Raw genomic sequence first — 24,514 nt, 5'->3', positions numbered from 1 at the left:
TTACAGATATCACTACCAAATTATGCGAAAGATCATGCTGGACATTTAAGTCCTGGCCCTCTGTCATACATTATTTTCTTGTATGGTTTCAATAAACTTGTTGAAGGAAGTCTTTTTCCTGCGAAGACTGTTTTTATTTTGAAATAATCACTTTATTTCATGATTTACCTATTACCTAATTGCGTCCCCTTGGAAATTTTCAAATTTACAGGAAAAAGGTGGCCAAATTAACTAATAGCTAAATCATGAAATAAAGTATATTAAAAACCTATGCACGAAACTGACTTCCATGAAGAAATTTACAGCGGCTGTGGACCCATAGATACAAAATTTAATAAATGTACTTCTCTATAAAGCGTTATTATCAAATGAGTACTAGTAACATCATAGTGTCATTTGACTTTAGTTGTTCACTGTTTGTTTTATGAATGCGTTTAAAACGAGAGCACCATAAATTCAGTCTCAAATCTGCAAAACATATATGCCGAACAGATGCAACCAGTAGTGTTCGTATGTTCGTGTGAATGTATACTTTAGGATGGCGATATATTTGCTATTAAAAATGACCTGGCGACTGTCAGAACTCACTAATCAACAGTTTGAATGGATAAAGCTCAAAATTATGGGACACAAACGTTGCATAAAGTCAACATTCGTGTTGCTGTTGCCAGAAATTTCATAAGCAATTCTGAATGAAATATTCTTCTACCAGAAGAATGTTAACAAACTAGTCACACTACACAATATGTTCCTCAGTACGCGAAAATAGCTTTACAAGTGGTCAAAAGTGCATGTTTGAATATATTGTAAACATTTGTATCAACAATTTATTATTTTTCTTTTATATTTTATCAGAACTGTCGCTGAAACTGCAAAATTTCTTCACAATTGGAGCATTCATCGTATTTTCTGTTCACAACTGGGAGCAGAATGTTTTCAGTATGACATACTCGTGTGCTGGATTATTTCCTTCTTCTTAACCGGAAGTTCTATAAATTAGAGTACTGAGGTACCACACCTGGACCCAACACGGCCAACTAACTGCTGGGAAGATTTTACAAAGACATAAGCTTCCTCACTGGTGTCAATCTCATTACAGCCCTTCTACGTGCTGTGACATCTTGTAAAATACTTAAAATGCTATAATAATACGAGGTCTATTCGGAAAGTAAGGAACGATAGGTCGCGAAATGGAAACTACAGTGAAAATCAAAACTGTTTTATTTGCAACTGTTAGCTACACCTTCCAGCTACTTCTCTACACGGTCGCCTCTCAGACTTAGACATCTGTCGTAGCGTTGTACCAACTTTTCAATTCCCTCGTTATAGAAGACAGCCGCCAGTGCTTTTCGACAATTTTCTACTCTGGACTGCAGCTCGTTGTCTGTGTCAAAATATTGTCTTCGTAGCCAGCGGTTCATTTGAACGGAGATGAACCTCAGGGGTAGCAAATTACGAGCTATATTGTGGGTGGTCAAACACTTCCCATCTTCATTGCCCCTGCAGAGTGCGGCCGAGAATTTTCATGTAGAACGAACCGCATGACAGTTATGTTATGTGGATTGCATGGCTTCAGGCGAAATCTTTCGCCAGGCCCTCATACTTGGTGGTAGACGCTAATTTATAGCCATCTTTACGTTCTCACTGTGAGCTCAGAACTGAAAAGATCGACATGATGCGATCGACGGGCGTACTAGACACAGTGCCCAACACATCTGTGTAAAGATTCATCATATTTTCAGTCTATTTTCTATTTCGCGACCCATCGTTCCTTACTTGTCGAATAATCCTCGTAAAATAACCGACGTTTCTGCTGTATTGCAACCGTCTTCTTCAGGGCATAGACATTTAAGTTACAGTATGTAGATTTATGTATTGGTTTATTTGGGCTGGGTTGATTATGCCTTAAATTCCTGTGTCATATAAGACATTGTGTGTCATGCAGAACCATCCCGCTGGCTACAATAGTTTTCTGAGTTGAAAGCATTATTCCCAGAATAATTTACTGCACTATAACATCTAATATTGGAAGCACCCTCCACCAAGCATAAGATTGTGATGTTGGGCGTGAATAACGTCTCTGTGCAATATTGTAGTCTCATTGCTATGTAGGATACATCATAGTTAAGTTTGAATTTTTCCCAGGACAAAAATGTGAGTGTGGATGAGTTTGTTATTGTTTGCATTCTCGTTATCAATTCAGTGCACAGTTTTCCATAGATTATGTAAAAATCACGAACACCGCAATGATCCGGAAAGCATAAGACAGTTTACCTTAAACTTGAGTAATTTGTGCTCCACACGACTAGAACAAGCATATACTGAAATCCTCTTGCATCACATGTACACAACTGGTAACTTCAAGTTTCACAGTAGGATGTCATATGGAGTGGAAAGACGTCAGTTGGTCGAAAGGCTTGAAGGCATCATTTATTGGACTAAATGCGATAGAGACGCATGGAAAATTGGAGGCCGAGGGGACAATGTGATTAAATTATCATGCTTAGACTGTCCACTGTTCGTGACATTTTGTAATGAACATTCTCGGTGAAAGTTGTTAGTAAGTATTTTATTTGGAACTGTGTATACGCCCGTTTCTTGCACTAGTTCATGAGTGTGCTCACACATTTTCTGAGCTTCACCGCACTCGATGTCTAACTATCTGAATCATCGTCACTAATTTGTGTGACTTTTCGTGATCCATGAAAACAAGTGTGTCGTTAGTGGAAAACCTGTTTAGTTAAGTACAGCTATTGTTCCTTTTTGGGTTTCATCACGTTTGTTGAGTATCATCGTATTCCACAGGAAACTTTCTGAATTATCGTACTAACTTGTGTGGTCTTTCCGTAATTCATGGAAATCTGTGCGTAATTTCTCGGACACTCGTGTCGTTCCTTTGTATTCGTTGTGTAAAGTAACAACGAAAGGCGTTCAATAAGCAATGCAACACATTTTTCTTCTGAAAGCAAGTTGCTTTCTTCAGCATTAAAATACACCATGTTGTTCTCCACTCTTTGGGCTACAAATCCCTATTTTTCAACTTAATCTCCGTTCAACACGACGGCCTTACTGGGGGCGCTGTATGCCCGCGTGTTACCATTTTCCTACAATATGTGCCACTCTACATCAATAACTTCCCTATGTCCGTCCCCGGTAGCCGAGCGCCGACACGGTAGCTCAGCGTGTTCGGTCAGAGTGCTCGGCCTCTGTAATAAAAAACTGAGTAAAGGAATCAACGATCAGCTTGAACAGATGTCTTGTAACGTCAGCCTAGACCAAACTCGACGAACAATGCCGAACAAAATGCAAAGTGGTCAGCGCGACAGAATGTCAATCCTAAGGGCCCGGGTTCGATTCCCGGCTGGGTCGGAGATTTCTCCGCTCAGGGACTGGGTGTTGTGTTGTCCTAATCATCATCATTTCATCCCCATCACGCGCAAGTCACTGAAGTGGTGTCAAATCGAAAGACTTGCACCCGGCAGACGGTCTACCCGACGGGAGGCCCTAGTCACACGACATTTATTCATTTTACTTCCCCATGATCCACGTACTGCATCCCACGGATGTCATTGGGACAAACAGATGGAAGTTGGAAGGTCCGAGATCCCGGCTGTAGGGTGGATGAGGAAGAACAATCCAGTGAAGTCTTGTGATTTGTTCGCAGATGTGCAGACTTGCGTTGTCATGCGGAACGGTAGCACAATACACTTCAGAATTGACCGTTGCACCGTGGGGGAGGACATCAATAAGAATAACCCCTTCAGAATCCCACAAGAGTGTCGCCTTGACTTAACCGGCTCAGGGTGCGGTTTTGAACATTTTCTCTTGAGGATAGGCTGTGTGGCACCACTCCATCGCCGTGACAATGTTCTAAAAAAAATTGTCGGAATCAGCTGCGTGGCGCGCGAGCAATTCCGCGAGCAGACGGTGGCTTCATTTCTGTGTATGTCGTTCTGTTCGCCGTCGAGCAACCCAGCGGGCCCCCACCTTTGAGTACCGAGACTGGTGATCGAGTATGTCAACGCTACCGGCAGAGACGTGCAGTTGTGCAGCGACGTGTTTGCGATCCGTCGACTAGCTCGAGTGAGAGTGTTCGCACGTTTCAACATTGCAGCAGTGTGCGGCCGGTTGGCACCCAGGAGATTGGACAGGTTTTCGGGACCGTGTTGCGATGCTGCAAGACGCCTCGCCCAACGACTCATCGTGCTTTTGTTCATTGTCAGGTCTCCGTAGACATTCTGCAGGGGCCTACGAATATCTGCGAAACCAGCTTCCAGCCAAAGGGAACACAATGACAGCAGCCCTCTGCTTGAAACGCACTTCCATTACCGGCCATTAAAATTGCTACACCACGAAGATGACGTGCTACAGACGCGAAATTTAACCGACAGGAAGAAGATGCCGTGATATGCAAATGATTATCTTTTCAGAGCATTCACACAAGGTTGGCGCCTGTGGCGAAATCTACAACGTGCTGACATGAGGAAAGTTTCCAACCGATTTCTCATACACAAACAGCAGTTGACTGGCGTTGCCTGGTGAAACGTTGCTGTGATGCCTCGTGTAAGGAGGAGAAATGCATGCCATCCATTTCCGACTTTGATAAAGGTCGGATTATAGCCCATCGCGATTGCGAAATGACAGTTAGCAGAATATGGAATCGGTGGGTTCAGGAGGGTAATACGGAACGCCATGCTGGATCCCAACGGCCTCGCATCACTAGCAGTCGAGATGACAGGCATCTTATCTGCATGGCTGTAACGGATCGTGCAGCCACATCTCGATCCCAGAGTCAACAGATAGGGACGTTCGAAAGACAACAATCATCTGCACGAACAGTTCGACGACGTTTGCAGCAGCATGGACTATTAGCTCGGAGACCATGGCTGCGGTTACCGTTGACGCTGCATCCACAGACAGGAGAGCCTGCGATGGTGTACTCAACGACGAACCTGGTTTCACGAATGGCGAAACGTCATTTTCTCGGATGAATCCAGGTTCTGTTTACAGCATCATGATGGTCGCATGCGTGTTTGGCGACATCGCGGTGAACGCACATTGGAAGCGTGTATTCGTCATCGCCATACTGGCGTATCACCCGGCGTGATGGTATGGGATGCCATTGGTTACACATCTCGGTCACCTCTTGTGCGCATTGACGACACTTCGAACAGTGGACGTTACATTTCAGATGTGTTACGACCCGTGGCTCTACCCTTCGTTCGATCCCTGCGAAACCCTACATTTCAGCAGGATAATGCACGACCGCATGTTGCAGGTCCCGTACGGGCCTTTCTGGATACAGAAAATGTTCGACTGCTGCACTGGCCAACACATTCTCCAGATCTCTCTCCAAGTGAAAACGTCTGGTCAATGATGGCTGAGAAACTGGCTCGTCACAATACGCCAGTCACTACTCTTGATGAACTGTGGAATCGTGTTGAAGCTGCATGGGCAGCTGTACCTGTACACGCCAGCCAAGCTCTGTCTGACTCAATGCCCAGGCGTATCAAGGCCGTTATTACGGCCAGACGTCGTTGTTCTGGGTACTGATTTCTCAGGATCTATGCACCCAAACTGCGTGAAAATGTATTCACGTGTCAGTTCTGGTATAATATATTTGTTCAATGAATAATGGTTTATCGTCTGCATTTGTTCTTGGTGTACCAATTTTAATGGCTAGTAGTGTATATCATTTGGAAAGCTGAGTATAGCGCCGTCACCTGTGGGAACGTCATGGAACACTAGGGGCTGAAACGGGAATATTGCACGATATCCTACATATTAAATTCCCTATTTTTGAACAGATATTAGCCGAGAAAAAAATTACTGCATTACTTACTGAACGCCCCTCTTGTTGTTGTTGTTGTTGTTGTTGTTGTTGTGGTGGTGGTGGTGTTCAGTCCTGAGATTGGTTTGATGCAGCTCTCCATGTCACTCTATCCTGTGCAAGCTTCTGAATCTGTTTAGTGTATTCATCTCTTGGTCTCCCTCTACGATTTTTACCCTCCAAGCTGCCCTCCAATACTAAATTGCTGATCCCTTGATGCCTCAGAACATGCAATACCAACCGATCCCTTATTCTAGTCAAGTTGTTCCACAAACTCCTCTTCTCCCCAATTCTGTTCAATACCTCCTCGTTAGGTATGTGATCCACGCATCTAATCTTCAGCATTCTTCTGTAGCACCAAATTTCGAAAGCTTCTATTCTCTTGTTGTCCAAACTAGTTATCGTCCATGTTTCACTTCCATACATGGCTACACTCCATACAAATACTTTCAGAAACGACTTCCTGACACTTAAATCTATACTCGATGTTAACAAATTTCTCTTCTTCAGAAAGGCTTTCCTTGCCATTGCCAATCTACATTTTATATCCTCTCTACTTCGACCTTCGTCAGTTATTTTGCTCCCCAAATAGCAAAACTCCTTTACTACTTTAAGTGTCTCATTTCCTAATCTAATTCCCTCAGCATCGCCCGACTTAATTTGACTACATTCCATTATCCTCGTTTTGCTTTTGTTGATGTTCATCTTATATCCTCCTTTCAATACCCTGTCCATTCCGTTCAGCTGCTCTTCCAGGTCCTTTGCTGTCTCTGACAGAATTACAATGTCATAGGCGAACCTCAAAGATTTTATTTCTTCTCCATGAGTTTTAATACCTACTCCGAACTATTCTTTTGTTTCCTTTACTGCTTGCTCAGTATACAGTTTGAATAGCATCCCTTCCCAACCACTGCTTCCCTTTCATGGCCCTCGACTCTTATAACTGCCATCTGATTTCTGTACAAATTGTAAATAGCCTTTCGCTCCCTGTATTTTACCCCTGCCACCTTCAGAATTTGAAAGAGACTATTCCAGTTAACATTGTCAAAAGCTTTCTCTAAGTCTACAAATGCTAGAAACGTAGGTTTGCCTTTCCTTAATCTTTCTTCTAAGATAAGTCGTAGGATCAGTATTGCCTCACGTGTTCCGAGATTTCTACGGAATCCAAACTGATCTTCCCCGAGGTCGGCTTCTACCAGTTTTTCCATTCGTCTGTAAAGAATTCGCGTTATTATTTTGCAGCTGTGACTTATGAAACTGATAGTTTGGTAATTTTCACATCTGTCAACACCTGCTTTCTTTGGGATTGGAATTATTATATTCTTCTTGAAGTCTGAGGGTATTTCGCCTGTCTCATACATCTTGCTCACCAGATGGTAGAGTTTTGTCAGGACTGGCTCTCCCAGGGCTGTCTGTAGTTCTAATGGAATGTTGCCTATCAAACTCTTCACGCAGTATCATATCTCCCATTTCATCTTCATCTACATCCTCTTCCATTTCCATAATATTGTCCTCAAGTACATCGCCCTTGTATAGACCCTCATTATACTCCTTCCACCTTTCTGGTTTCCCTTCTTTGCTTAGAACTGGGTTTCCATCAAAGCTGTTGATATTCATACAAGTGGTTCTCTTTTCTCCAAAGGTCTCTTTAATTTTCCTGTAGGCAGTATCTTGTGAGATAAGCCTCTACATCCTTGCATTTGTCCTCTAGCCATCCCTGATTAGCCATTTTGTACTTCCTGTCGATCTCATTTTTGAGACGTTTGTATTCCTTTTTGCCTGCTTCATTTACTGCATTTTTATATTTTCTCCTTTCATCAATTAAATTCAATGTTTCTTCTGTTACCCAAGGATTTCTACCAGCCCTCGTCTTTTTACCTACTTGATCGCCTGCTGCCTTCACTACTTCATCCCTCAGAGCGACCCATTCTTCTTCTACTGTATTTCTTTCCCCCATTCCTGTCAATTGTTCCCTTATGCTCTCCCTTAAACTATGTACAACCTCTGGTTTAGTCAGTTTATCCGGGTCCCATCTCCTTAAATTCCCACCTTTTTGCAGTTTCTTCAGTTTTAATCTACAGTTCATAACCAATATGTTGTGGTCAGAGTGCACATCTGCCCCTGAAAATGTCTTACAATTTAAAACCTGGTTCCTAAATCTCTGTCTTACCATTATATAATCTATCTGATACCTTCTAGTATCTCCAAGGTTCTTCCATGTATACAACCTTCTTTTTTGATTCTTGAACCAAATGTTGGCTATGATTAAGTTATGCTCCGTGCAAAATTCTACCAGGCGGCTTCCTCTTTGATTTCTTTCCCCCAATCCATATTCACCTACTATGTTTCCTTCTCTCCCTTTTCCTACTTTCGAATTCCAGTCACCCATGACTATTAAATTTTCGTCTCCCTTCACTACCTGAATAATTTCATTTATCTCATCATACATTTCATCAATTTCTTCATCATCTGCAGAGCTAGTTGGCATATAAACTTGTACTACTGTCCTGCATTAAATTCTCTATTTTTCAACAGAAATTAGCCGAGAAAAAAATTACTGCATTACTTACTGAACGCCCCTCGTACTTAAGAGAAAATCGTACAGGACGTTATTCACGCGCGCGTTGGTGACCATTAAAGAAAAACATTGACTGAGAAGCGTAGTGGTGGAGACTTTGCTTAGAAACTCAGCGGAGAGAGAGAGAGAGAGGCAGAGACGTGTGGTTTTTTGACGGTGACGAACCTGGCGGAGTCGTGTCGCACGATGGTCTGGTTGATGGAGCTGGCGGCGGTGGACACGCGGACGATGGTGGGCGGCGCCGGGCCCAGCAGCGGAGCCCCGCGGCCCATGCGGAGGCCCTCCTCGTCGGAGCCGTCCTCCTCCACGATGGCCGTCGGCCGCACCTCCTCCAGCTTCATCCCGGCCGCTCTGCACCAGCTGCCGACCCCGCTGTTGTGGCCTCACACCACTCTCCTCTGTCCCGATTTTCACTTGTCACCTCTCTGCAGTGTGTGTGTGTGTGTGTGTGTGTGTGTGTGTCCCTTACAGTGGCTCCGTGTATCTGACGCTGCTTTTGCGCTACAACAAAGAGGTCACTTACTTACGCAGGTCACCGAAACTGCACACCTACCTTCTCTTTCTGCAACCACCAGAGTAGGGATGCTAAAATAAATGCGTCACTCATAGCCCACGCTATTGTTTCAATAAACAATTTATTGTTTCTCTCCGCTGCGTACAATTACTTCACGGAAAACATAAATCGATCCTCGATTCTTACCATGCACTGAAACTGTACAAAACGGTAGTTATTCCAACTACTAGCTTTCAGTAATACCACTAAGCGTTCTCACTGACTTGTCAGTGCCGTATCACACACACACTTTTTACCTTTTATTACACTCGCGAGTAAACCTTTTTCATCGTATACGTTACATCAATGAAAACTGTTATGGCTCTACAAAACAGCTCAAGTCTTTTTCTTCTTAAATATCTGGAAAGCAGTTCTCATGTGGAAGAACTTAACGTTTCAGACTTTATACCTACGGAACGGATTTCTTTTGTGGCAATACACACCGTTGAGAACTGCGTACGCACAACAGCAAATGATGGATAAAACGTACAAAATCAAAAGCCAGCAAAAGGACGGCCATGCAGGTCTCAGCGACCTCATATAAAATTCGGTAAGAAGACACGAATAGCGACGTCCATTCCACGGGCACAGAAATAGTAAATTAAAGCTCAGTTACTTCCTATACCTCTATATCCCCGCAAGCTAATTCTGCGTCAGTTCCGTGACGCTTTCCCACCCTTTAATCTAAAAGCGAGCTCGTGTGAGCGACAACTGCTTCGCGTGATATTGGAGGCAGATATAATTCACTCACATTGTTCGAAACCGCACAAACGTTTACTGGCACAAACTTCTGTGGGTGAGTGGGTACTGTCAGAATATTTACACATCAAATGTCTTTTTATGGTCACACGTAACACGGGCGAAATATGAACGAAAAGCTAAAAAAAAAAAAGGTATCAACACTATCACAAATCTTGTCGCGCGTCAACTGCAACTTGACGAGTCCACACAGAACGCACTTCAGCTACCGTGCTGTCCACATCGCAGAAGTCATCACTATAGTCCGTCGCGAGCTCATCCAAGCGGTGCGAGCGGCTACTGCAGAACGCCCACACCTCGTCGGGCACGATGGGGGTCCGCTCCTCATACGCAGTCACGAACTGTCTGCGAACAGAGAGAACAAGAGAACGAAATCAGTACCTCAGTTGCAACAGTGTTACATAAGAGCACACGTACTAAAATACTATGCGCTACTATGGCATGGTCGAATGAGTTTCTTGGAGAAAATCAACTTTTCGTCCCCTCCTGCAGATAACAGCTTTCACGGAAATTCTTTATCGCAAATGTTTTGAAAACTCTTTTTGTGCCGTTTGTGGTTGTGCTATCACTCCATGGTGGAAGACTGCTGCACATCATCACCGGAATCCAGATAGCATTCTGAATAAAATGTTCTCGGGTTTCCAACCGCGTCAATTGCTTAAAACTACACGAGCTTTCGGCCAAGCAATCCTTGCCGTTGTCAAGTGTATGGCTGCCAGTGGGCTGTTGGTGCGCCCTTATATACGCTAGCTGCCGGCTGTGACGTCACTGGTGCCCGTGAGATTGCCATATATGGGCATGTTTTGAGTCGGCGTTCGATGTGCCCTCTTCAACTACGCGATCGCTGGATCCCACGCAGCGCTGAGCTGTAAGCCACCGTCTCTATTCAGGGTGTTTGTGGTAATTTTTATTTTAATAGCTTCCTGTATTAAACTGTCCCAGAAGCCGTTAGTGCGAGCCACGACAGAGGTATCGTCAAATTTTATGTCGTGACCGTTTTCTAACGCATGCTCAGCTAACGCAGATTTCTCTGGATAGCGTAGGCGATAATACCTCTCATGTTCTTTCCTGCGTTGTTTCACAGTGCGCACTGTTTGTCCGATGTACTTCTGGTCACACTCCAAGGTATTTCGTAGACTCCAGGTGTTCTGAGACCTACCGCGTCTTTAACTGGTCTCAGGAATTGAAGGATTTTCGTTGGAGGCCTGAAGATTGATTTGATCTTGTGTCTTTTCAACAGGCGGCTTATCTTGCCCGACACAGAGCCACAGAATGGCAGCAAAGCAAGTTTCTCTTCCTGCTCTTCGTCGGTGATCTTATTCTGATAACGCCGACTCAAAACATGCCCATATATGGCAATGCCACGGACACCAGTGACGTCACAGCCAGCAGCTAGCGTATACAGGGTGTTACAAAAAGGTACGGCCAAACTTTCAGGAAACATTCCTCACACACAAAGAAAGAAAATATGTTATGTGGACATGTGTCCGGAAAGGCTTACTTTCCATGTTAGAGCTCATTTTATTACTTCTCTTCAAATCACATTAATCATGGAATGGAAACACACAGCAACAGAACGTACCAGCGTGATTTCAAACACTTTGTTACAGGAAATGTTCAAAATGTCCTCCGTTAGCGAGGATGCATGCATCCACCCTCCGTCGCATGGAATCCCTGATGCGCTGATGCAGCCCTGGAGAATGGCGTATTGTATCACAGCCGTCCACAATACGAGCACGAAGAGTCTCTACATTTGGTACCGGGGTTGCGTAGACAAGAGATTTCAAGTGCCCCCATAAATGGAAGTCAAGAGGGTTGAGGTCAGGAGAGCGTGGAGGCCATGGAATTGGTCCGCCTCTACCAATCCATCGGTCACCGAATCTGTTGTTGAGAAGCTTCATCGTGCATGAACCACATGTTGTGTCGTACTTGTAAAGGCACATGTTCTAGCAGCACAGGTAGAGTATCCCGTATGAAGTGATGATAACGTGCTCCACTGAGCGTAGGTGGAAGAACTAAAATGAGCTCTAACATGGAAATTAAGCGTTTCCGGACACATGTCCACATAACATCTTTACTTTATTTGTGTGTGAGGAGTGTTATTGAACGTTTGGCCATACCTTTTTGTAACTCCCTGTATAAGGGAGCACCAACAGCCCACTTGCAGTCATACACTCGACAATGGCCAAGGAGTGCTTGGCCGAAAGCTCGTGTTGTTTTAAGCAATTGTCGTGGTTGGAAACCAGAGAACATTTTATTCATTGTTATCGCCGCGAGACTCTGCATTCATACAGATAGCATTCTGTTTCATAGCTCCCTCCTTCCGATTGAAATGACTGGCATGAGGGGGTGAAACTGTATCATGTCTGAATTTCTGTCTTGAAGAAGACGCGTACCAGTCTTCCACTATGGGGTGACAATAACAGCGGACGACAGCAACCTGCAACCATCAAATGAGGACGAGTTTTGGAAACACGTGACGTCACGCCTCCGCACGGGACGTCGGGAAAAAGAACTGTTACTGGCAGAGGTAAAGAGCTGGGGTGTGAATCGGACGCTCATAAATGCTACAACCCCTTAAAGATATCCTCCACAGATTGTGAAGCATTATTATGTGCCTCCAAGAAATTCATTCGATAACGGCATAATAGCCCGGAATATTGTAATAAGTGTGATATTTCTAGCCGTGAAAGTACACATTTTATTACGTAAAAGCAGATTTACATAAATGAACAACTTCTTCTTATATGTGTAACAGGAGGTATATTTTACTTGTAGCGAAGTTACAACATTACATTGCAATGATAAAACCAGTACGCGTAGCCGCAGCTAAATGCCTCGCCTGACTAACAAAGAACCCCTTGAGTGCGAGGTCGCAAAAGGCCAATGATACTTAACGAAATTCGACGCCCCACATATTGTGTACCACGCAGCCACAACATTGCCTGCTACTGGCAACAGGGGGCGGTACTAGAGGTATCCAGTGGTGAGCACAGCATGGGGCTACTGAGAGTAGTTGAACCGCTTAGCCGACGAGTAACTCACAACAGTTCCAGTGATGTTGATACACACCAGGTCAATGGCAACGATAAATGAAGCAAACATTGCATTATATCTACAGCAACAGTTGCTGAAGTTGACATTTCGTGCCGGCCGGAGTGGCCGAGCGGTTCTAGGCGCTACAGTCTGGAACCGCGCGACCGCTACGGTCTCAGGTTCGAACCCTGCCTCGGGCATGGACGTGTGTGATGTCCTTTTTCTGCCAAGATGAGTCGGTGTAATGTGTGGTGTCTTATACGCTCGATACTGCTGACAGTGTACATGGGGAGTACAGTGACGACGATACAGACTTAACAAGTGAAAGTGATATCGAAAGAGGTGTCGAGACATGTAGTTCATCATCCTCTTCGGACAGGGAGCCACAAAGCCTCGTCTCCAGTGAAAGTAGTAAAGGACAATAGTTGTCCAAGGAACGAGTACTAAACATAATTGAGTACGTGAAAGGACATCCGCAGCGTAGTGTAAAAAAAAAAAAAGTTATGAACACATCTCGAATAAATACGCAGCAATATGACCGAGTAGTTCATAAGAAAAAGTAGGGTATTCAAGGGAGAACAAAGGGTACTTGTTACAACAATTGGTTTTTTGCACGTTTCAAGGATGCTCGATACAATTTACAGGATATGCGTGATAGCGACCTACGTTATGCACATCAAACTGCGCACGACATAGATTACAGTTGTTTCAAAGGAAGCAGTGGATGGTTTCATAGCTTCAAACAGTGGTACAGAATTGGAAGATAACGAAATTTCAAACAAAGTATCAACTTGACGATGCACAGCAAACTGCAGAATCGGCTCGAAAATTTGGAGATGAGATAAATAAACTTGTCTCATTGTTCATTAAGGAATTTGTTTTCAGCTCCGAGCGGTCGGGATTTGAAGAGGAAATGCATATGAAAAGAACCATGGGTATTAGAAGTATCAAGAGAGTTGTATCAAGATCAACTAACATCAGTGCCTTAACGCATTCGTATACAATTATCGACTGCTAACCTGTACGGTAAATTGATTGGAAAGTTGTTTGTTATGCTGCGAGTAGTTGCTGCTCTTCCCAGTACGATTCTTTCTCGCGTGCGTGATGTTTAAAGGGCAGTAGAAAATGCTTACGTCACAGCAAGCAAGAGAGTGAAAATGAGCGTAAGTGAACTAAAACTACGGTATGAGCACTGCTTTTCGCCAATAGCTGGCCAAAATAACGTGATTTTGTTTGATTCCTGATCTGCGTAAAAAAATCGTACTCCTTTAGAGCAAACTAGTCTTCCAGAAAAGTTGGTAGCACTGCAGTTCATACGACCTGGAACCAATGGCTAAATCCGTGATTGTAAAACATGTTATTGCACTATCTGCAGCTACGTCTTAAAGAATAGCAAGTTTACCGGTAAGCTCCACGACAAACTGCTTCGCATTCGGTTGCATGCCATCACACTCCAGTAGTTCTTATCACCCCGTTACACCAATATGAGTCCGTATGCATTCTTTAAGAATGGATACAGTTCCCAGATGAGCGTCCCGCACGGTTTGTAACTCCCAAGGGGTTCACCTTCGATCTTGATCGTGCGAACCTTTGTGATCAGTGTGACTCTCCACCTTTCATTCGGTGTCCATAGTGCAAGTTAATGGTTTGTTTTGAACACTTCTTGAATGTCTACAACTTCCATTTTGTGAAGTGTAATACATATATCCCACATAAAATTGATCTCTGAGCATGTCGCACACTCGTTTTCTGTCGCCCTCCTCATGCACATGGTGAGTCATTAGCAGCGAATATTTTTCCTGTCAAAACTGTTAACACAGCACTTTCAAATGAGCCTTACTAAAGATGCAACTTGCGACCTCGCTCTCAAGGGTTCTTGTAAGACGAAAATGAATCAACAAAATCCTGAGATAAATGTTGAAACCACTAAAACAAAACAGTGAACATAGGACGAGAATTGATGAAGATTTGTGTAAGAAAACTGAGCAGCTATATGTAGCCTCGGAAAAAACGAATGAATCCATTCATATTATAAAAATAAGTGTTTGTGTGTGTGTGTGTGTGTGTGTGTGTGTGTGTGTGTGTGTGTGTGTGTGTGTGTGTGCTCCACATGTCCTCCTAAATCACTCTGCCGATTTCAAATAAACTTGGTACACATATTACTTACTGTCGCTGTGGGGTAAGAACCAATCAAAGGGATGGGGGTGAAAAAGCAGTATGCCACACGACGTGCGGATACCCGTATTTTAGTCATCCAATATTTGAGACTGAGGGCACTTAGTGACTTGCAATAAACTTTTCACATAATTTCAAACCTTTACGAAACCTTTTCTTTCTGACAACCCCCACAAAAAGACAAAGGGAAGAAAAGTTTATCGCTTGCTAAATTTTATATGTTATGCAGTAAAGCTGCCGCATGACTTTTTAAGTTATTGCTTCTCCACTAGTAACTGTATCCAGAACGCAATTCGCAACCAGTAGCCACATATACCTCTGGATATACCTGGAAAAATTACACCATTGTCCGCTAATGCTTGAGGAGATACGACATAATACAGATTGACCTGTGTGAAAATGTAACTTCAGGGCGAAATTCGCTAGAGATACAGGTGAAATGTGTGCACAAATATGTGTGAAATATGTTAAATATATGTGAAATACTCGTATATTATGTGCGTAGGCAAAGTCACGTGTAAAAAGCTTCCTTTAAAAAGGACATGGCCGAGTTCCTCGTCCATCTTTGTCCAGCCTCAGTTTTTACTTCGCTTCTAATGATCGCGTCATCGACGGACGTTGAGCCCTAGTTTTCCATTGTTTCGGCTTCCAGTATTCTGAAATTACTAAAGACTACAAAATTACTCAGACTGCAACTGAAATGTAAACGCTGGCAGTTGTGTACTGCGTGGCAAAATGGGTGAGTTCTGACCCTGCCTATCTTTCAGTGTCCGCCGTATGCTAGAGGAATGCAAGCATGCGGCTGATCCGTGTTGTCTGCACTCGGCTGCAGAGCGTGAAAGACAGGGCGAATAATCTTCACATAGGTTGATGGAAGTTACCGAAGGTAACCGATATACCTCGCCTAATGGCGCAGTGCGCACGTCCATGAGGGGCTCACCGTCTGTGCCAAAATTCTGTGCAAAATGTGGTGCCTATTTCGTTCAATCAACGCGCCATCTCAGTCGTAGAAGCTGTCACCGATCAACCAATTTGGAGCATGGTTATAAAATGAAAAGATTAAAATCGTGACCTAAGTTCGAAGTTTGTGAGATTAAGGAAGCTATCCATATAAGTATATCTCAAAATGTCATATTTTTGGGTGGACGTTCGATTCAAGCAAACTGAGAGAGGTTTTTAACGCTTTGGGCGCACCTTTGGAACAGGGGAGTTCAAATCCCTGTCCAGCTCTACAGCCTTAGGTTTTCGTGGTTCCTCCGTCACACGATGGTTTCTTTGAAAAAGGATGTCTTTTCTCTCTATCCTCGCCCAATCCGAGCTTGTGCTCCATTCTGATGACCTTGTCTACAGGATCTTCCTTCCTTTCAATTAAAGCAAAGCTTGGAATTCAGCAGTCAGTTTAAGATCTTGCCATGCATCTAATAGGTCTGATACGAAAATGCTGAGATACCGAACGGTTTAGTTAACGCCCCTGGACATCACAATCTACCAACAGTGTTCGGCGACTGTGACGAAGTGGACGTCTCTGGTCAACACTGAAGGCAAATGACTGAGAAAAGACCGGAATAGATTACGATTTTCTATCTCTTCCATATACTGTCTGCAGATTACTCACGTCAACCCTGCCTCCCGCACCACTTTACTCTCCCCTTATCTACAGAATTCTCTGTCGAAATTCTCTTCTTTTCTAGCAGCCACTGTCACTGTCATTTCAATTTTCTCGTTTTTCATTATCCCTTTCACTACTTCTAATACCAAACAAGGCTTCAAAAGTGCTAAACTAATCAACATCATTCTTAATACTTACTTTATTTTATTATTTCTTTATTATTTCATTTTTTATTATTATTAGTGTTATTATTATCATCACCAATTATTATTATTATTATTATTATTATTATTAGTAGTAGTAGTAGTAGTTTGTTATCATTCTTAATGCCTCCATTATTTGATAATGATTATTAGTGCTGCTATTATTATTATTATTATTATTATTATTGCAATTATTATTATTAGTTCCAATTATTATTTTCATTAATAACGTAAATTATTGTGATTTTTATTTAATATTATTTTGTATGAGTTGTTCCTGGTCATATGTCAGGCTAAATAAACGATAAATAAATAAATTTTCGGGTTATTGTATCTCAGAACACACACACACACACACACACACACACACACACACACACGTTCAGATTTCTAGAACGTTGCGCTAGTGCAACAGACATTTAGTTACTCCTTCATGTGTGCGAACATTCTTAGAAAAGTTCTATAATCATTTATAGAATTAAGAAAACTGGTAGTTGGGTAACTGCCAGAAGTTCTTTTTGAGTGCACAAGCCTCTCTCCTTAGCTGTCAAGAAGTGCAGGGGCTGGGCTGTTTTGGGGAAGGAGACCAGTCAGCGAGGTCATCGGTCTCATTAGATTAGGGAAGGACGGGGAAGGAAGTCGGCCGTGCCCTTTGAAAGGAACCATCCCGGCATTTGCCTGGAGCGATTTAGGGAAATCACGGAAAACCTAAATCAGGATGGTTGGACGCGGGATTGAACCGTCGTCCTCCCGAATGCGAGTCCAGTGTCTAACCACTGCGCCACCTCGCTCGGTCAAGTAGTGCAGTTTTGGTTAACGAAACATGATACAATGAAATTCAAGTTAATAGTGACAAAAAGCAAATAACCCTCTCTAATGGACACTTACGTTTTATTATTATTGTGGTTTTCCTGCTATGGTTGCTGATTGCCTGACTGACGTGTGTGTGTGTGTGTGTGTGTGTGTGTGTGTGAGAGAGAGAGAGAGAGAGAGAGAGAGAGAGAGAGAGAAGTTAATGAATGTATATGCTAGATCGTCGCTACAGAAGCTGTGTTAGGACTTCAGGCACCATGACAATAACGAGGTTTTCGAGGTCAGTGTCAAGAACACAACACAAATGGATGACTCAGCAAAACTGTTCCAGAAACAAGTTGTTTTTCGGTCGTAAAGTGTGGTGAGAGGCGCGAAGAACGACAGTAGGAGGGAGGCAGTATGCGCTGAAGTGGCAGCTGACTGCGGTGGCGGCAGAAAGTACGCCGTGTCACAACACACCATCCTTCACACTTTAGTACCAACTGGATGTTTTAGCCGGCATCCATTGGATTCTCTTCGTAAAAAAGCATCTAACAAGGAAGTCACCTTCAGTTTGCAGAAGCCACTGAATGTTTATTTTCAGTCTCTGGAGGAAGATCTTTAAGTACAATCTTTAGGACAGAGTAGCAAGCTCAAAATGCATCTGGATTGTGATACAACTATTTAAAGTCCACAATCTCCTCTCCACAAAATCCTGAAATAGCTTGATTTCAAAGGTGAAGTGGTATTAGCAGTTTAAACGCAGTGGTGTATTTCTGAGTACATTCATGATCCCCAGTTATAGCACACAATAACATTTTTTTCCGGCAAAACTTAAATCCTTTTTCAGAGGTATAATGTACAATTTGTACCTTAGGATTTCGGAAATGATATCACAATTGGAATAGCGTAGAAGATACAAAATACTTTAAAAAACCTCCACTGGTCTCACTTCACCTGTGGCAACGTTCATATAGTTTCTGGATACTTTCAGTGAATGCTTCTTTCGGAGCAGATCGAAGGGTGGACATCGGCCAGTCAGGTACACACGGGGGACAGACGCTATGGTTACCTACGCTACTCTGTGTCAAACTGGTAGGGCCAAGAGTGGAATTGTCGCTTTATTCACCATGCAGCTCTAATCCATGCTACCAGAGGAAGCTCATCCGTGGTCTTCGCAGTGACTCGGTGCCAACAGTCGAGCAACTAACACGGTACTTTCTTTCGTACGGCAAAAGGTCCTGCTGTTTACCAAAAGATAAAAATGACGAATAGCACGAAGATTATATGGAAAAGCGAAGGTCGTGACTATAGCCTGTGTAACTTGTCTTATGCCTCGTGCGAGTGCAAAGAGAAATAAAATACGAATTATTATTCTGCGATAAACCTACGCAGAAGCACAAAATGCACATTGCAATACCTCCAAGAAAAAAATGTGGACGTTGGATGAAGTCCTACTGTGAGCTGAGGAGGTTGTGACGACCTGCATCAAATTACTCACAAGGGAACCTCCCCATCGCACCCCCCTCAGATTTAGTTATAAGTTGGCACAGTGGATAGGCCCTGAAAAACTGAACACAGATCAATCGAGAAAACAGGAAGAAGTTGTGTGGAACTATGAAAAAAATAAGCAAAATATACAAACTGTGTAGTCCATGTGCAAGATAGGCAACATCTAGGAGAGTCCGAGTTCAGGAGCGCCGTGGTCCCGTGGTTAGCGTGAGCAACTGCGGAACGAGAGGTGCTTGGTTCAAATCTTCCCTGGAGTGAAAAGTTTACTTTCTTTATTTTTGCGAAGTTATGATCTGTCCGTTCGTTCATTGACGTCTCTGTTCAGTGTAATAAGTTTAGTGTCTGTCTTTTGCGACTGCACCGCAAAACCGTGCGATTAGTAGCCCAAAGGACGTGCCTGGCCAGTGGAAACCGAAAACATTTGATTGCAAGGTCGTAGGTCAACCGATTCCTCCACAGGAAAACACGTCTGATATATTCTATACGACACTGGTGATGGCATGTGCGTCACATGACAGGAATATGTTGTCGACCCACCTAACTTGTACACTTGGTGAATGGGTAAAAAGATTCTTCTACCTTGCCCAAATTAGGTTTTCTTGTGGATGTGATAATCACTCCCAAAAAAGTGTGAAAACATAAGAGTTTGTCACATAAACTGCAACAAATGAATGCAACAGTTTCACAGTCGCACAGTTTTGTCTGTGCTCTGTCAAAACATATGTTTTCAACGTTTTCAAATTTTTCCGTGTGTAGACCGTCAAATCCTGCATATGTCCAAGCAAATCTGAACATGTCCTGGAATTTTGAAGAGCGAAGTTGATTGTATGTGAGTGCCTGAACCTTGATAATTGTCTGACAAAAAAAAAAAAATTAAAATTTTCTCCCGAGGGAAGACTTGAACCAAGGCCCTATCGTTCCGCAGCTGCACACGCTAACCACGGGACCACGGCGCTCATCGGTTTACATCCACCTGGATGTTGCCTATCTTACACATGGACTACTCAATTTGTATATTTTGCTTATTTTTTTCATAGTTCCACACAACTTCTTCCTGTTTTCTCGAGTGACCTGTGTTCAGTTTTTCAAGGCCTATCCACTGTACCAACTTATAACTAATTCTGAGGGGAATGCGATGGGGAGGTTCCCTTGTCAGAGGAGTGATGATCTGAAAATAAATGAATAAAATAGCATGAACGTGGATTTGTGCTATTAAACCGGACACCTGTGAGACTGTTCTGTAAAGGGAAGTAGTACTACCTCGACTGACCTTACTAAGGAACTACACTCATGCTCATAAATTAAGGATAATGCTGATACATAGTGAAACAACGCTCTGGTGGGCGGTTTGCGGGTTTAAATCACCTCGGGGTATGACCATGCGGTGCATTTGATCTGCGATCGTCGCACGGTGGCGCTGGCAGCAGGCCACATACGCAGAGGTGAGTTGGTGCATGTCAGAGTACGGTGCAGCGAGTAAGTGTGCAGATGTGCTAATGGTGACTGTGTGTTGAAAATGGCTCAAAGAACACACATTGATGACGTTATAAGGGGTAGAATAATAGGGCGACTGGAGGCTGGTCAAACACAGCAGGTCGTACCACGGGCCCTCCGTGTGCCACAAAGTGTGATCTCAAGATTATTGCAACGATTCCAGCAGACAGGAAACTTGTCCAGGCGTTACAGCACGGGACGTCCACAGTGTACAACACCACAAGAAGACCGATATCTCACCATCAGCGCCCGCAGACGGCCACGGAGTATTGCAGGCAGCCTTGCTCGTGACCTTACTGCAGCCACTGGAACTGTTGTCCCCAGACAGACAGTCTACAGACGACTGAACAGACACGGTTTATTCGCCCGGAGACCTGCAAAGTGCATTCCACTGACCCCTGGACACAGGAGAGCCCGTAAAGCATGGTGTCAAAAACACATTACATGGTCATTGGAACAGTGGTCCCAGGTTATGTTCACGGACGAGTCCAGGTGTAGACTGAACAGTGATTCTCGCCGGGTTTTCATCTGGCGTGAACCAGGAAACAGATACCAACCCATTAAGGTCCTTGAAAGGGACCTGTATGGAGGTGGTAGTTTGATGGTGTGGGGTGGGATTATGATTGGTGCACGTACACCCCTGCATGTCTTTGACAGAGGAACTGTAACAGGTCAGGTATATCGGGACGTCATTTTGCACCAGTATATCCGACTTTTCAGGGGTGCAGTGGGTCCCACCTTCCTCCTGATGGATGATAACGCACGGCCCCACCGAGCTGCCATCGTGAAGGAGTACCTTGAAACAGAAGACATCAGGCGAATGGTGTGGTCTGCCTCTTCTCCAGACCTAAACCCCATCGCCGGCAGGGGTGGCCGAGCGGTTCTAGGCGCTCCTCTCTGGAACCGTGTGACCGCTACGGTCGCAGGTTCGCATCCTGCCTCGGGCATGGATGTGTGTGGTGTCCTTAGGTTAGTTAGCTTTAAGTAGTTCTAAGTTCTAGGGGACTGATTACCACAGCAGTTAAGTCCCATAGTGCTCACAGACATTTGAACCATTTTTAAACCCCATTGAGCACGTCTGGGATGCTCTCGGTCGACATATCGCTGCACGTCTTCAAACCCCTACGACACTTCAGGAGCTCCGATAGGCACTGGTGCAAGAATGGGAGGCTATACCCCAGCAGCTGCTCGACCACCTGATCCAGAGTATGCCAACCCGTTGTGCGGCCTGTGTACGTGTGCATGGTGATCATATCTTATACTGATGTCGGGGTACATGCGCAGGAAACAGTGGCGTTTTGTTGCACGTGTATTTTGGGAGGATTTTCTCAAATTATCGCCAATACCGTGGACTTACAGATCTGTGACGCGTGTGTTCCCTATGTGCCTATGCTATTAGCGCCAGTTTTGTGTAGTGCCACGTTGTGTGGCATCACATTCTGCAATTATCCTTAATTTATGAGCATAAGTGTACTTTCTGTGGCACAATAGTGCGCAACTGAGTTTCGACCTCTAAGTCCATTATGCTTTGAGAAGTTTCAACAAAATCGGTTAACTCAGTGTAATTGACGAGCAGTTTACTCTAGATATTAATGTCTGTATTAAGGTACATTTATCATGTCAAGACCGGTTTCTTCCGTTCAGTGAACTTCGTCAGCTGACCTGCGGTTGAACGAAACAAAAATTAGGCTAATAGGTACAGTAACTTCCACGTAATAAATGATATGCAAGTCATACTGCCAACAGTGTTTCTAACAAGTTTTCATAGAATTGAGCCGATATCACGATTCAAGAAGTCTGATCCCGTAACGTTGATGGCACATTCTGAAGTGTGGCGAGCACGAATACCTCCGCCGAGAGTTTGGCGAAAGCACAGAGAACAGTGACTACAGAGAACATTGCGTACTCTGCTCAGAGACACTCAACAAAGGAAGTAAACACGTAAACATCGTCCCTGGCGTCTATCGAGTGCGATATACCGACTGCAGGATGATATAATCGTGACGTATAAAGATAGCAATATTAATTACAGACATGGTATTCAAGCGTAAAAGATACCATACAGTTATTTCAAGAGTTTCAAAAAATGTAAACAGATGAAATACGAACGAAAAGGTTGTGTACAATAAAAGAGGAACATATATTAGACAGGTGAAACACTAAATCACTGACTCTACTGAGACCGATGAATATAAAAAATGAGATTATTAAATATCGTGTCATCATTAGACATGTTAGAGATTTAAATTACCCAGTTTGATTGGTTCAGTGCTGGCCAGTGTGGCCGAGCGGTTCTAGGCGCTACAGTCTGGAACCGCGCGACCGCTTCAGGCGCAGGTTCGAATCCTGCCTCGTGCATGGGTGTGTGTGATGTCCTTAGGTTAGTTAGGTTTAAGTAGCTCTAAGTTCTAGGGGACTAATGACCTCAGAAGTTAAGTCCCATAGTGCTCAGAGCCATTTGAACCATTTTTGATTGGTTCAGTCGTCTCCTTAACAACAATTAGTTATACGCAACATAATTTATTCTACGTAATGGTGATTCAGTTTTTGGTTAATGTTTCGTCATACCCAACACCCACTCTTGCTGCATAAATGAACTTATTTTATTCCTCAAGTGTTGATGTACTATCCTGGTTCAAATACTGCTCATCAGCGTCGTAATTGCACCTGCGGTTTCTTGCTGCATTTATAATTAAATTTCATCTGAACATGATTATACACTGAAGTGCCAGAGACAGTTGTATAGGCATGCGTATTCAAATATAGAGATATGTAAACAGGCAGAATACGGCACTGCGGTCGGTAGCGCCTACATAAGACAACAAGTGTCTGACGCAGTTGTTAGATGGAGTACTACTGCTGCAATTGCAGGTCATCAAGATTTAAGTGAGTTTCAACGTGGTGTTACAGCTGCGCACGAGCGATGGGACACAGCATCTCCGAGGTAGCGATGAAGTGGGGATTTTCCCGTACGACCGTTTCACGAGTGTACCGCGAATATCAGGAATCCCGTAAAACATCAAGTCTCGGACGTCGCTGCGGACGGAAAAAGATCCTGCGAGGACGGGACCAACGACAAATGAAGAGAATCGCTCATCGTGACAGAAGTGCAACCCTTCGCTGCAGATTTCAATGCTGGGCCATCAACAAGTTTCAGCCTGCGAAGCATCATCGACATGGGCTTTCCGAAGGTCCACACGTGTACCCTTGATGACTGCATGGCACAAAGCTTTACGCATCGCCTGGGGCCGTCAGCACTCACATTGGACTGTCTATGACTGAAAACATGTTACCTGGTCGGACGATTCTCGTTTCAAATTGTGTCGAGCGGACGGACGTGTACGGGTATGGGGTAAACTTCATAAGTTCATGGACCCTGCATGTCAGAAGGGAACTGTTCAAGCTGGTGGAGGCTCTGTAATGGTGTGGGGCGTGTGCAGTTGGAGTGAAATGGGACCCCTGACACGTCTGGATACGACTCTGACAGGTGACACGCACGTAAGCATCCTGTCTGTTCATCTGCATCTATTTATGTCCATTGTGCATTCCGACGGACTTGGGCAATTCCAGCAGGACAACGTGACATGTTCACTGAACGAAGCCTGTAGCGAAATAATAAATCTATCTCATTACATCGATGATGATTCTTATTGATACTGCTATGAACCAGTTGTGGAGCACGAAATGATCAGGATTACTGTAGACGTCTTCTGGTGCTTCACTGGCAAACATTGTGAACGAGATTCTTCGCAAAATAGACTAGACTAATATTGCAAGATCGATTTAAATGTCAATATAATTAACTGCTGTTGCTCTGCGCAAAAGTCTTCTGGTACTCTTGTGAGCTGAGTGTTGGTTATTCTCAAACTGTAACTGGGGGCTCTAAGACATTCCAGCAATCTCGTACAAGAGTGCGCCGGTGTGGACAAGAAAGATAATCACCTACACTCTTTTGCTCAACATCTGGCTTTAA

At 43.8% G+C, this 24,514-nt stretch overlaps 1 protein-coding gene across 5 annotated transcripts in view; it reads right to left on the bottom strand.

Annotated features, from left to right (window-relative positions):
- Positions 1 to 9,024: 9,024 nt before the first annotated feature.
- The window catches only part of LOC124774959 (inward rectifier potassium channel 4-like), a 675,359-nt gene continuing 659,869 nt past the window's right edge, over positions 9,025 to 24,514 (bottom strand). For all 5 annotated transcript variants that reach the window (XM_047249682.1, XM_047249681.1, XM_047249679.1 and 2 more), the window contains one exon: positions 9,025 to 10,065. Coding sequence is in view for 2 of the 5 variants with exons in the window: in XM_047249677.1 (XP_047105633.1) it covers positions 10,045 to 10,065 (21 nt within the window). In the remaining 3 variants the exon portion in view is untranslated. The remainder of the gene's footprint in view (positions 10,066 to 24,514) is intronic.

Source organism: Schistocerca piceifrons, chromosome 2 (assembly GCF_021461385.2).
Source record: "Schistocerca piceifrons isolate TAMUIC-IGC-003096 chromosome 2, iqSchPice1.1, whole genome shotgun sequence".
NCBI classification, from domain to species: domain Eukaryota; kingdom Metazoa; phylum Arthropoda; class Insecta; order Orthoptera; family Acrididae; genus Schistocerca; species Schistocerca piceifrons.
This window is presented reverse-complemented; position numbering and strand designations above follow the sequence as displayed.